Source organism: Mesocricetus auratus, unplaced genomic scaffold (genome assembly GCF_017639785.1).
Source record: "Mesocricetus auratus isolate SY011 unplaced genomic scaffold, BCM_Maur_2.0 Super-Scaffold_100029, whole genome shotgun sequence".
NCBI classification, from domain to species: domain Eukaryota; kingdom Metazoa; phylum Chordata; class Mammalia; order Rodentia; family Cricetidae; genus Mesocricetus; species Mesocricetus auratus.
Genome location: NW_024429210.1, coordinates 13,207,357 through 13,222,532, shown reverse-complemented (window position 1 = coordinate 13,222,532; position 15,176 = coordinate 13,207,357). Strand labels below are relative to the sequence as shown.

At 41.2% G+C, this 15,176-nt stretch overlaps 1 protein-coding gene across 2 annotated transcripts in view; it reads right to left on the bottom strand.

Moving 5' to 3' along the window:
* The window catches only part of Usp34 (ubiquitin specific peptidase 34), a 178,529-nt gene that overhangs the window by 145,168 nt on the left and 18,185 nt on the right, over positions 1-15,176 (bottom strand). For both annotated transcript variants that reach the window (XM_040733172.1, XM_040733173.1), the window contains exon 3: positions 1,340-1,760. In XM_040733172.1, the coding sequence (XP_040589106.1) occupies positions 1,340-1,760 (421 nt within the window). The remainder of the gene's footprint in view (positions 1-1,339; positions 1,761-15,176) is intronic.

The following is a 15,176-nucleotide window of genomic DNA, read 5'->3' as shown; positions in this document are numbered from 1 at the left end:
CACAGTACCACATAATTGTCTCAGTTCCTTCCTTCTTTCTTATGTGCACTGGTGTTTTGCCTTGCCTGCATATATGTCTGTCTGTGTGAGGGTGCCAGATCTCTTGGAACTGGAGATACAGACAGTTGTGAGCTGCCATTAAGGTGCTAGAAACTGAACCCAGGTCATCTGGAACAGCAGTCAGTGTTCTTAAAGAATTCCTTCTTTCTATGAACACAATTATCTTCACAAATCTTAAATTATTAAGTTTCTGAAAATGCTCATAAAGATAACACATGCAGAATTAAGCTCCATGCCTTACCAAAGAAAATACTTTTTAAAATGTATATGTAATTTGTTAAGATGTTTGATGATTAAAAATTCTCATCTGACATCTCTTTTATTGGGGAGGGGGGGTTTGAGGCAAAGTTTTTCTGTGTAGCCTTGGCTGCCCTGGAACTCACTCTCTAGACTGGGCTGGCCTCAAACTCAGAGATCTGCGTGCCTCTTGCCTCCTGAGTGCTGAGATTAAAGACATGCACCACCACTAACCTGATAGTCTGACATCTGTTTCTAAAAATGAAATAAAAAAACCCGATGTGATTCTTTTACCACAACTGTTTTTTAAATTTTACGGATATGTGTGTGCTTAAGTGTTTTTTTCCCATCACATGTATGTAGGAAGCTGAAGAGGTCAGAATGGGTCAGAATGGTCAGATTCCCCTGGAACTAGAGCTACAGACAGTTGTAGACCACTGAATGGGTGCTGGAAACAGAACCTAGGTCCTCTGCAACTATTATCTTTATTTACTTTTGATAGTGTTGGGACATGAACTTAGGACCTCATGCGAATGACAGGCAAGCACACTCCATCACTGAAACTATCTTATTTGCCCAGCCATCAGTTTTTAAGGTCACAATGGATAGAGCATAAAAATGTTTTAAGTCACTTACAATTTAGGTTCGGTGAATTCAACTATAAACATATAACGCAAATTTTCAACTGTTATAGAAAGGTCTGAAGAAAACAATTTTGATAATACCAGTAATTTTTAGAAAAATTACCATCAAACTGGGACATGATTGTGCACAGCTGTATGTAATAAATAACTAAGCTGAGGCAAGTGAATCAAACTTCAAGGCCAGCCCAAGGATACACCAAGTTCAAGGCCTACAGACTTCAGGACTCTACATTGAAACCTGTCTCAAAGACAAAAAGGAAGAAAGGAGAGAGAAAGGAATGGGACAGGAGCAGAGTACTCAAAAAGAAAGGGCACCATCAACAGTAACTAGTTCAGACAGAGGGCTGACAAGCTCAGCAGGACTTGCTGAGAGCGCCACAGCAACTGCGTTTACATACCTCTATAGTAGGATGAGTGTTATGCTTGTAAGCAGTATATAAGGGAAACTGAATCTGAAAAATTTTTGCTACACACAGTAATAGTTTTTCCTTCTCATCTGTACTCCATAAACTGAAAGGATCAGAACTCTTTGAAGATTCTTCCTCAGACAGATTACAAATTCTTGTAGAGTTTGATTTCTTTTCTATTGGTCTTTGTCTGTCTGCATTGCCTTCATTACAGCCTCTATCTACACTCAGTGACTCCTCTGCTTCATTACGCTCATCTTGCCACGTGGAGTCTATGGTAACGGTCGCACACTGTTCACAAAGCTGGTCCCGGAGCACTTGAACTTGGGCAATCACTAAGTTAATAAGTGCACACACTACTTGGTTAAAAACCTCCAAGTGCTTATATTCCTTGAAGCAGCACAGACATTGCCTAGAAGAGAAAAAAAATGCAATAAATAAATGCTTCCTAGAGAGGGAACAATTATACATTTTAATAACACTAGAAAAAAAACATTATTTTTTAAAACATCAACTTTCTCCTCTTCCTGCTGGGGTACTAACTTTTATTGATAGAATAATAGGCCAGGTAAGGTGATAGATACATGCTTTTAATCCTGGCATTTGGGAAACAGAGGCAGGTGGATCTCTGTGAGTTCAAGGACAGCCCAGGTTATAGAGACCCTGTCTCAGAAAACAAAATCAAAACAAAACAGAAAAAGTAATAATAATTTAAAATTTTTATTAATAAAGCAGTATTTTTAGCTACTACATTTTTAAATGAAAAATTTGCTTAAAGACTACTTGGGATGGGTATTTTAACCCTATCTGGAAGAGCGGACACATTCAGGAACACAAAACACATTCTTCAATGACAGGAAAAAAAAAACAGGACATGTCATTTTACATAGAAATCTAGTTCTTTTAAACCAGTTCAATTACTAGCACAATGCCTGGCATTCTTCAGGTAATGAAAAATCTTGTCATTCAGTAACTAAATGAGAAGTACCTAGTTCTCGAGGCCCAGCAGTGGTGGCACACACTTTTAGTCCCAGCACTCAGGAGACAGAGCCAGCCTGGTCTATAAAGTAGGCTCCAGGGCAGGCTCCAAAGCTACAGAGAAACACAGCCTCAAAAAAAAGAAGTAGCCAGTTCTAATTATATTAGTATCCAAAGAGGATGACAGGTAATCAGCTATTACTCATGAGTTATGCCTTAAGTATTAGCAAAATGTCTCTACCACAGGCCAAATATCTCAGCGCAACCTCTGTGACCACATAGAAAACTATGATGTGGAAGGTCCTTCTGTGTGCTGCAAACATGTGTTGCTTTTGTTGGCTGATAAAGTTGTTCTGGTCCATGGCCAGGCAGAATATAGCTAGACAGGAAATCCAAACAGAGTTAGGGAGATGCCATGTAGTTGCCATAAAAGTAAGATGTCAGGTAAAAGTAAAGGCACACGCCTTTAATCCCAACACTTGGGAGGCAGAGGCAGGCGGATCTCTGTGAGTTCGAGGCCAGCCTGGTCTACAAGAGCTAGTTCCAGGACAGCCTCCAAAGCCACAGAGAAACCCTGTCTCGAAAACCAAAAAAAGTAAGATGTCAGAGCATTAGCAGTAAGCCATGGCCACATGGCAATACATGGATTAATAGCAATGGGTTAATTTAAATGTGAGAACTAGTCGGTAATAAGCCTGAGCCATTGATCAAACAATTATAATTCATATTAAACCTTAAGAGTGGTTATTTGGGAACTGGTGGGCAGGACGAGAAACCTCCAATTTTATAGGTATGATAAACTCGAGAATATGATCACAAAACCACTAATGCTACTTTCATCTGAAAAGCAAACCGTTAACTTTCTTCCTTGAATGTAGAAGGGACTCATTTCCAATGAACAGAAAGTGGTAGAAATTAAAGGATGGGGCATCATAAAGACACTGCAACCATGATGTTAACTAACAACACTTAAGCTGCCCATTGAAAGGTGTATATGAGAAACAACTAAGGCCCCAGAAGCACTTAATTTGACAGCAGACCCTCTAGCCCCAAATAAGCCTCCAGATGATTGTAACAACTTGATTAAAACCTTATGATAGATCCAACACAGAATCAACCAACTATACCATTCCACTGCGATCCTGTCTCTAATTAATTAATTAAACACTATTTTTGGAGGAGTTTGTCATGTTGAAGAAATAAAAGTACTTTTACTTCAAAGGTCTCTGCCAGCTATAAAATTCCACATAACCATTACTTTTAAGAATTTTTTAAGGAGACAAGGTCTCACTATATGGCTCTGGATGGCCTAGAACTCACAATGTAGACCAGGTTGGCCTCAAACTCAAGAGACTCACCTGCCTGACACCCAAATGCTAGGATTAAAGGTATATATCACAACACCCAGACAGATCCTCACCCCCTTATCTTTTGCCCTCCCTGAGTGAGTGAGTGAGTAAGTGTGTGTGTGTGTGTGTATGCTTATATGTGCACATGCCTCAGAAGGCCACAATCGGGTATCAGATCCCCTGTATCTACAGTTACAGGCAGCTGTGAGCCACCAGACAGAGTCGGTAGGAATTGAAGATGGGCCCTCTAGAAAACCAACAAGTCCTCTTAACCACTGAGCCATCTCTGTACTCTGCATACACATCTCTCCAGTCCCACCCCCCAGCCCATATTATAATTTGTATGAGGATAAACAAATACAATGCCTTTAACCCCAGCATCTAGAGTTGAGGCCAGAGTGACTCCAAAGTGAGCTAGGACAGGCACTCTCCCCCAATCTTAAAATAAAACAAGTCACTCAAGGGCAGTATCACATCCTGATTTTGAGGCCAGCCTGGTGTATAGAGCAAGACCATTAGAGCATGTTGGATCAAACCCAGGATTTGATGCGCACTGGGCAAGCCCTCTAACTGCTGAGCCACATCCCTGTCCTTTTCTACACTGACAGGGTCCAGGATGATCAGGGTACTCTTGCCTTAAGGACTCCAAAATTTGAGGATTACAGGCATGTAACACCACTCCAGACTCAGTTTCTTCCTATAATGCTAATAGAAAATGATCTTTAAAGTTAAGAAGTCTTGACTTGGAAATTTTTCTTAATACAGCTAGAATCTGAGTTTCTAAAGATCTTGGCTACATCTTAGAATAGTAGACAGGGGCTAGAGAGATGGCTCAGAGGTTAAGAACACTGGCTGGTCTTTCAGGGGTCCTGAGTTCAATCCCCAGCAACCACATGGTGGTTCACAACCATCTGTAATGAGATCTGGTGCTTTCTTCTGGCCTGCAGGGATACATGCAAACAGAACACTGTATACATAATAAATAAATATGAAAGACAAATTTACTTTTTAAATTGCCAGAAAATGGAAATTGGGGCTGGAGCAATGGCTCACTGGTTAAAAACACTGCTGTTCTTCAGGAGGACCTGGGTTCAGTCCGGTGTCCACATGTGACTCACAGCTGTCTGTGACTCCAGTTTCACCAGACCCAAAGCCCTTTTCTGGCCTCTGCAGGCACTGTATGTATAAGGAGCAGGAGATACATGGGGCAAAGTATCCAACACATATGAAAATAAAAAGAAAGTGATCATTAAGGGAGGTGGCAGCAAATGCCTTTAATTCAAGAAACAGTACAGCAGAACTGTACTAGATCTTGGGTTCCAGACCAACAAGAGGTGACACGAAACCCTGTCTCAAAACCAAGAAAAAAAAAAACATTGAAAAGACTCAGGAAGCTCAGGCAAGGATGAAGCTGGACAGAAAAGGAGGATTCAATGAATTAAGGTATCGTAACCTTCCTTGCCCAGTAGCTGAACTATCACAGCCAAAGACTAAATAAAGCACAGAACTCTTAGAAAAATGAATCCAGAAAGCATATCCTAGATAAGAAAGCATTACTTTGAGGCCAATGTGGTAAAGAAAATGAGTTCTAGGCCAAACAAGCTACACAGTTTCAAAGAAAAGAAAAGCCTGCTTGCCATTTTATTTATACCTATCATATAGTAAGTGTACAGACCATCATTTTAAGATGCCCACTCACTAAGAATATCCATCTTACTTTATTGTACCCTTGCCTTAACCATAAAGGAGAGCCAAGAATAAGTCTTTGTAAGAGCAAAGAAAAGCCCCCCCCAAAAAAATGAATAAAAAACTATCAAAGATGACAAAAACAGTAAAAACATTCAGCCTATCTTGGGGTAGACACCTTTAATCCCTTAATTCAAGGCCAGCCTGGTTTGCATAGCAGTTCCAGGGTTACAGAGTAACTCTCTCAAAAAAGAAAAAAGGAAAAAAAAGTGAAATCCATAAGATTCAATAAAAAGTTTAAAACAATAGTAATTTTTAAAAAAAGACTCAGAAGTAAACACAATACAGTATATTCTAGTTGGTTTTCTATCACTTTGATAAACAGTATCCAAAGCAACTCAAGAACGACAGAACTCATTTAATCTTACAGCCCCTCACTGAGGAAAGACAAGAAGCCAATCTAAAGCAGGAACTGGAAGCAGAGGCCATAACGGCTCCTTATAACATATCCCCATGGCTTGCTCAGTTTGCTTTGTGGTGGAAACCCAGGACTACCTGTCACAGTGGGCCACACCCATCCACATCAATCATTCAGTCAAGAAAAGGCCCAGTCCTGGTGTCTCTGGGGTGTCCGCTGCAGCTGAGGCTGCACCTTCACCAATGGCCTCTCCTGGGTTCTCTTTAAGAACTCCAGCCTTGTACCAAGGTGCCAAGCCTCACAGCTTCTCTCCATGACCCCTTCAATCCTAGGGTTTCCGCTACAACTGAGGCTACTCTTTAACCAATGACCTTTACTGATCTCTCATAATACCAAGAAGCATCAGCTGCTCTCCATGATCCCTTTAAAAGGCCATTTTCAGGGCCCAGCACTTGGGAGGCAGAGGCAGGCATCTCTGTAAATTCCAAGTCTTCCTACTCTACATAATGAGTTCCGAGACAAGCATGGCTACAGAGCAAAACCCTGTCTCAAAAAAAAAGGGGGGGGGGCTGGAGAGATGGCTCAGAGGTTAAGAGCACTGACTGCACTTCTGAGGGTCCTGAGTTCAATTCCCAGCAACCACATGGTGGCTCACAACCATCTACAATTCAATCTGGTGTCCTCTTCTGGCATGCAGGCAGAACACTGTATATGTAATAAATAAATAAATCTTAAAAAAAAAAGCACACCTTTCACACAGTCAAAGCACCATTTGGAACTCTTACACATAACCAAGTTCAACTGCCAACTTGAAAACAGCCCTGGCTCCTCTGGACCACAGCTGTGTGCTGGAATACTCCACAGAAGACTTCACCTCAATGATGGCTGGTCTCTTCTTAAGCACAGATGCTTTCTTGGCCACAGCAAACCACCACCAATTGTCCCATTAAAGCAAAGGTTTCATTTCAGTGTACTATACTCCTGTTCAGAGCTGATTCTAGCTGCAGCTGACCAGAAACCACAGATAATTAATTCAAAGAGATCGCCTCAAATGGCCCTGACAGATTTTGCTTCTCTATGAAATTCCACAAAGCAAGCCTTTATCATCTGCACTGCTCTCAACACAACGCTATTGTCCAAGTTTCCACGTAACAGATTAAGTTTTGAAAGATGGCTTTTCCAGCCCAAAGTTGCCAACACTTCCACAACCTTCCCAAACAGCATGGTCATATCTGTCACTACAGCAGTTATTGTGATAAAACATTGACCAAAAGTGACTCAAGGAAAAAAGGGTTTTATCTGGCTTACACTTCCTAATCCACAGTGCATCACTGAGAGAAGCCAAGGCATAAAACTCAACCATTGCAGGAACTTGAAGACAGGAGCTAAACAGATCACCACAGAACAATGCTGCTTACTGGCTCGATACTGCTTCAGGTCCCTGCACAGGGGCTGCACTCTCCACCATAGGCTGGGTTATCCCACATCAGTCATCAATCAAGAAGTGCTGCACAGTCTAATGGAAGCCATTCTGAGTTCAGACTACCTCTTCTCAGATGACCATGTATTATTTAAAGTTGATAAAAATCAAATTTAAAAAGATTACTAATCAGCACCATCACAAGAAAGCAAAACTTTAATTGTGCTTTATAATACTCAGAACCTAACAGATATCAGGTTACTAAAAGAGTAAATAGTGTAAACCAAGTAGGGATTATAAAAACTGGACCCTTTAAACTGGGCAAGGAGCTCAATATTAGATTATCTGCCTTTGTATGTATTAGGCCTTGGGTTCAATCCTAATCACCATTTAAAATAAAAGGCTTTTTAACTGTACACAGACTATTTATATACTTTTTTGTGGGGGGGGTCAAGATGGGTCTCTCTGTGGCCCTGGCTGCCCTAGAACTCACGCTGTAGAACAAGCTGGCCTTGAACTCACAGAGATATACCAGAGCTGGGATTAAAGGTGTGTGCCAGCACTGACCTGCTTGTTTGTCTTAATCCAAATAAAATCTTAGCAACCAACAGTGACCTGCAGAGCATAGCAACCACCCTGGGAGGGTCTATGGGCCATAACAGCCAGTTGACCAATCAGCACAGGGCAGGTCACCCAAACCTGGAAGCACACCAATCCTGAGACTGTTTCATACCCTTAGACACTCCCCTTACGCTGCCCTTTAAAATCTCTACTTCGTGAGTTCTTGGGGTCTTTCTCCATGGTGGATGGATGAAGGACCCGAACTAAAGGGGTTAGCTCGTTAAACAACTACAATAAAAGACTCTGTGCCAGGCGGTGGTGGCGCATGCCTTTAATCCCAGCACTCGGGAGGCAGAGGCAGGAGGATCTCTGTGAGTTCGAGGCCGGGCTGGACCAACAGCCTCCAAAACAATACAGAGAAACCTTGTCTCGTAAAAACCAAAAAAAAAAAAAAAAAAAAAAAAAAGACTCTTTGCTTTTGCATCGGGAAAAAAAAACCCTAGCAACATATAGAAGGTTCAAAAAAAAAAAAAAAAAAAAAACTAAATCTCCCAGAAAGGAAGACAAAGACTGATACTGAGGAGAAAAAGAAAAGCATACAACCAATCAAAGACTAGCAACAGATCTAGAAGCAAGGTGGAAGTGAGGAAATAATAAAAATTCTCAAAGGTTTTTAGTATTTTTATTACAACTTATGAAGATTGAAACTTACATAAAGAGAACAAGTGAAAGATGAAAAGTATCAAGATCAACATGAAAGTGAAGCTCAATGGAAACACTTAAATGTACAGAATGCACAAAAATGAAATTACTAATCAGAAGAGGAACACATCTGAAGCACAGCTCTAACAGCACAATCAGGGATTCATTCTCACAAATGGTTATGTGCTAATCCAATCAACCACAACTTGTATGGGTTCTTAGGTAAAGCCTAGATATCAGTTACTGAGACTTAAACACAGTAATTTTCTACTGGAAGGGATATTTTCCCTTCTCATAAGCCCCTTTGTGGTTTCTTGGCAACCGTTCTCCTTCCCAATCAGATATGCATATGTAAAAAGTTATAAGATTCACATGGCAGATATGATATGTGGCAATTGTATTTTTGAGTCTGGGTCATCTCACTTAATGTAATATCTCACAGTTCAATACACTTTCCTGCAAATGACAATACTATTCCTCTCTTCCCCATCTGTTGGGGAAGTCCTGTGCATTTGTCAATAAAGCACTGTCTGGCCAATAGGGAATCTAGATAGGAGGGACTAGGAGTCCAGAAGGACTCTGGGTAGGAGAAACACAAGAGGGGAAAGATGTAATCGCCATGGGGTAGGAAGCCCAGAACTATTCTCCGGTAAGAAACATACTTAGATTAACAATTATGGGGTAATTACTTAAGTCAGAGCTAGCCAGGAAGAAACAAGCAAGGCCAACAGCTTCATAATTAATATAGCCTCATGTGTGTTTATTTGGGACTGATGCAGCTCTAGAACCAGGCTGGCGGGAAGGCTTCTCTCAAAGAAAAAGCTTCCCTTTACACCCATCCTCCTCCCTCCCTCCCCCTTCCCCATCCCCCCCTTTGACTATCCTGGAACTCGCTCTGTAGACCAGGATGGTCTCAACTCAGAGATCCGCCTGCCTCTGCCTCCCAAGTGCTGGGATTAAAGGCTAAAGGCTGCTGCCGCCGCCGCTGCCGCCACCACCACCTGGATAATTCTTTTATTTAAAGATGAATAAAATTCCAAAGTGTGTGTGCGTGTGTATCAATTCCATTATCATTCTTCTATTGATGGACATCCATATTTATTATATTTAACTGTTATGGCAATAGTAACAATAAACATAGATAAGCAAGTATCTGTAATAGGATGTAGTCTTTTGGGTAGAAGTCCAGGAATGGTATAAATGGATCATATGAAAGTTCTATTTAGAACCAGCCACATGATGGCTCAGTAGTTAAGAGCAGTGGCTGCTCTTCCAGGTCATTGGTTCAATTCCCAGCACCCACATGGCAGCTCACAGGTTTCTGAAACTCTAGTTCCAGGAGATCCAATCTCCTCCCATAAATATACATGCAGACAAAACAGCAATGAACCTTCTATTTGGACAGGTCTGGTGGCATCTTTAATCTCAGCACTCGGAAGGCAGAGGAAGATGGATCTCTGAGTTTGAGTCCAGCCTGGTCTATAGAACAAGTTCTAAGACAGGAGAGAGGAAGAGAGGGAGAGAGGGAGAGAGGGAGAGAGAGAGAGAGAGAGAGAGAGAGAGAGACACAGAGAGAGAGAGAGAGACACAGAGAGAGAGAGAGAGAGAGAGAGACACAGAGAGAGAGAGAGACACAGAGAGAGACAGAGAGACACAGAGAGACAGAGAGAGAGAGACAGAGAGACAGAGAGAGAGAGAGCTTTTATTATCAGTTGTTTTATGGTAGCCACTGTCAGAAGAGAAAAGCCTACCCAAACATACACCACGTATAGTTTCTGAAGTATAAGAGAAAAACTCCTAAAGCTTTCAAGCAGGGTATTAATAGTAGCAAAGGAAATCTAAGGATGAAAACTGCTGAATCTGCTAGGGATCATGACATACACCTATGGTTTTACACTCAGAAGACTGAATCCCAAGTTTCGGCCCAACTCTGGGCCAACTAGAGCTACACAAACAGTGTTTCTAAAAGGGAAAGAAAAAGCTAACACTTCAGAAAAGTAGCACTGGATCCCTGGAGTACAATGAAGCACTACTGCCACAATTCTGAGAGAAAATAACTTTCCACCCAGAGTCCTATGGTCAACAAAAGCACACATACATATATAACAAAAGCACATATAACAAAAGCACACATACATGTAAGCTAGACATTTTAGGCATGCCAAGTCAAAGAGTTATGTCTTCCATATAACTTTTCTCAGAAAAGGTCATAAAATAGTAAAACAATAAGCACCCAAAAATGCAACTCAGAAAACATGAATAGGAAAATGCTAAAGGCTTAAGGATGAAATCTTAAGCTATCCTGAGAGTAAACAGCACAAGAAGAAACTGAAAGTTAAAGGAAGATGAGAGTGAACAAAAAACACAAAACAGAGCACTACTAAAAAGGCTTAAAATTTTAGGAAGCATTTGTGATACAGATATAGAAAATTACTCAAAGGAAAAACTAATTAGTAGAGACTCCAGGAAACAAAAAATGTAGAAGATATGAACTACTTAACATTTTGGCAAATCTTTGAACAGTACTTTTATTTTTACAAGTATGCTAAGAACTGACAGCAAGTATATGATAAAGTAAAACCTATATATCATAAAAGGAAGGTTATACCTAAAACTGATAGATGAAGCAAGAGCTGCAAGATAATACAATTTCAACCAGCAGACTATTAAACCATTACTTGAAAATAGAAACAGGATTGAAAAGGGGACTTTTTTTCAATTACATTTTGGGATAGAGACTGGAATGTGCTCCACTGACCAAGCTGGCTTCAAACTCAGGTATCTGCCTACCTCTGCTGACATAAATGGCCACCACACCTGCATCAGCGATGTAAACCTGTATGGATCCCTTCTATTGGTTCTTCTTCATCACACACACCTCTCCTACCATCCGACAATCCTACCCTTGTCTCCATTCTACACTATTAGTTTCCAGCCTGATTGTGAATTTATTACCCAAGTAAAATAATGTACTACTCACCTCAATTTAACTTTATATTTAAACACACCTAATGAGGGTGCTGAGATGGCTTGGTGGGTAAAAGCACTTGCTATGCAAGACTAACTACCTGAGTTCAATCCCTGGAACCACAGTAGAAGGAAAAGATTTGTACACTCTCACAAACACAGCATGCTAATAAGCTTTTGAAATGCAATGATAGCATAAAATACATAGCTCCAATTAATATTAGTAATTGTAATAAGTACTCAAGAAGAACCATAAGAAAGTAAAATAACTTCTTAGGGCAGCTTCTAGAATTTCATGGCATGCATCTACTATCACTTTCCCTATTCTGATACTATTTAAATCATTAAAGAACTACTACAAGACTGAAGAGAGATTCTCAGTAGTTAAGAGCACTTGCTGCTCTTCCAGAGGACCCAGGTTCAGCTCCCAGAACCCACATGGAAACTCACAACCATCAATAACTTCAGCCCCAGTGGTTCAAAGCTCTCTTCTGACCTCCTAGGTCATCAAACATGGTACACATTTAACATGCATGCAGGCAAAGCACTCACACACATAAATGTAAAAATAATGTTTTAAACCTATTACAACATAGTATTCAACATGTGAAAAAAAAAATTTCAGAACATCTCAAAGTAGTATCCCTTTCTTACAAGTTGCCCATTCTTTTTAACGATTATTTATTTTATGCTCAAGTCTGAAAGGGCGCCATGTGGAGCTGGGCACTGAACGGGGTCCTCTGGAAGAACACCCAGTGCTCTCAACCACTGAGCCTGAGCCATCTCTGCTGACTTCTTTTCTAAGACTTATCTATTGCGTAGAGTTTTGCCTGCATGTCTGCCTGCAGGCCAGAAGAGGGCACCAGATCTCATTACAGATGGCTGCATGGTTTCTTGGAATTGAACCCTAACCTATGGAAGACCAGCCAATGCTCTTAACCACTGAGTCATCCCCTCCCCAACCCACCCTCCAACTTCTTACAGCAAAACAAAACCCACCGAATGCTGTAATGCCACACACAGCAAACAGCAGCTAGGTCACCCAAAGCTGGCTCTCAGACTATCAGTTCAGAGGTGCTCAAAGGGCCTCTGTTGAGGTCTGCCAGTTCTCAGCACCTCATGACTCACAGGCAAACCTAGCACATTTTCAGTGGTGTTGGTTTTAAATGTGATCAATGTCAGTTTCAACAGATACTCTATTAAAAAGTTAATTTCAATGTGTGAGAGTTCTTATCATATGGAAGGTTATCAGAAACAATATTGGCCACGAGTGTTAGCTCACACCTTAGATCCCAGAAAGAAGAGACAGGCAGAGCTCTATGAGTTCTAGGACAGCCAGGGCTACATCAACTTGATGTAACAGGTTTTCATTGCACAGTTTGTTGAAACAAGATCTATGTAGCCAAGACTGGCCAGGAACTTGGGAACCTCTTGTACCTGCCTTCCAAGTTCTGAGATTACAGGCATGAACCAAGATGACTCCATCAAAGGTTCTCAGTATACTGACTACCAACTTGGATCTGAAAAATTATTTTATATGAGCTAACTTGAGAAATATTTTAAATAATAATAGCAATTTCTTCCCCCCCTTTTTCTAAGGTAAGGTCTCACCATGTAGCTCTGGCTGAACTAGAACTCAGAATCTGCCTGTCTGTCTCTTGTGAGTTAGGATTAAAAGCATGTTCAACTCAACAAATTATTTATTTGTGTGTGAGTGTGTGAATGTGCACCACATGTACACAGGAGCCTTCAGAGATCAGAAGGCATTGGCTCCCCTGGGATTGGAGTTATACAGGGCTGTGAACTACTACTATGTCAGTGCAGACAACCAAACGGGGTCCTCTGCAAGAGCAGTAAGTACTCCTAACCACTGAGCATCTCTCTAGCACTAACCCCCAACACATTATTTCTTTTGTTTGTTTGTTTTTTGAGACAAGTATCTTTCTATATAACCCTGGCTGTTCTGGAACTATGTAGACCAGGCAGACCTCTAACTCAAAAAGAACCCCCCTGCTTCTGACTCCAGAGTACAGAGATTAAAGGCAGGTACCACCACACCAAGCCTCCAACACAACTTTCCTTTTTCGGAGGGAGGGGGGGGGGGTGTCGAGACAGGGTTTCTCTGTGCCTTTGGAGACTGTCCTAGATCTAGCTCTTGTAGACCAGGCTGGTCTCAAACTCAGAGATCCGCAAGCTTCTGCCTCCCAAGTGCTGGGATTAAAGGTGTACGCCACCACTGCCCTGCCCAACACAACTTTCTTAAGTGAAGATTGCCCCTGACCTATATCTATCTATCCTGGTCAATATATAACAATAGCAAATTATGACCACTGATAATACTAGACTGATTTGATAATCTTTCTGAATGTTTTATGTGGTGAAATGAATCAAATCCAGGGTCCTCATAAAACTGAACACACTCAACTATATAGTGTCCATCCTTTTCTATTATTATATGTAGTGATATTTTGTTTGTAATCTAACAAATAAAGCTTGCCTGAAGATCAGAGTGCAGAGCTAAGCCACTAGTTAGCCACATACACAATAAGCCATTAGTTTGTCACACAACTAAGCCATTAGTTAGCTATAGAGGACAGGCAGTGGTGGCCACACTTTTAATCCCAGTACTCGGGAGACAGAGGCAGATGGATCTATGAGTTCAAGGCCATCCTAGGCTACATGAGAGTGTATCAATCTAAAAGAGAAGTAGTTCACACCTGTGATCCCAGCACTTGGGATGACATGCCTTTAATTGCTGAGAGCCTTTACCATTTATTACAGAAGTAGCAATTAATATTCTAGGTATCAACTCATCAGAATTAACTTCTGATGGAGTAAACCTGCCTTGCAAAGTCTTCAAGAAATACAGACTCCAGAATATCTGCTGCTATGAATTTGGCTGCATAGTCTTGATACACAGAATATATACAGGATACTTTGTATTCTCACATAGGCCCCAGAGAAAGGAAATCCTTCTCACCAGGGTGTCAGCGGTAAGAGCTGCAGCCTCCAATCTCACACTCCATAGCCTTAGTTTTTCCCTTTGATATAGTGCTGAGAAGTCCCCTTTAATCAGTTAAAAGGACATTTACAAGTCACATCCCCCCCATGAAACATAAGGCGCCCACTTTTCTCAAGATTTTATTTACCTTCCTGGTTCTGACAGATATTCAGACTACTGTCAGAGTTGTTAAATGTGTCAGTGGGTATATAAACTGGAAGCCCTGTGACTTGAAAAGCAAGTTTTGAAGAATTCTGGAGGAGAATGTTTAAGAACTTCTACACAGAAGATTAAGAGAGAACTAGAGGGAGAAATTTTAGCGAGAAACCATAGAAGAGAACTTAAGGAGAACTTTTTCTGAAGAATTAAGTGCCATAAAAATGATACGTGGCCAGACGTTGGTGGCACACGCCTTTAATCCCAGCACTCAGGAGGCAGAGGCAGGTAGGTCTCTGTGAGTTCGAGGCCAACCTGGTCTACGCAGCAAGTTCCAGGACAGCCTCCAAAACAATACAGAGAAACCCTGTCTCAAAAAACCAAAAAAAGAATGATTCCTTCGCCCTCAGGTCTTATTAGTCGGCCCATCTGCCTGCTGTAAATCTCCTGCCTGAACCCTCACTATTTACTAGAGAGGAATAGAAGGCAGGAACTCAGTGCAGTCTCAGTGAGCAGTGTGAGGTTCAGTGGATAATCCCTTCAGTCTGAGCATTGGTAGAGGTGAGAGGCTGCCTGCTTTGCTTATCTGA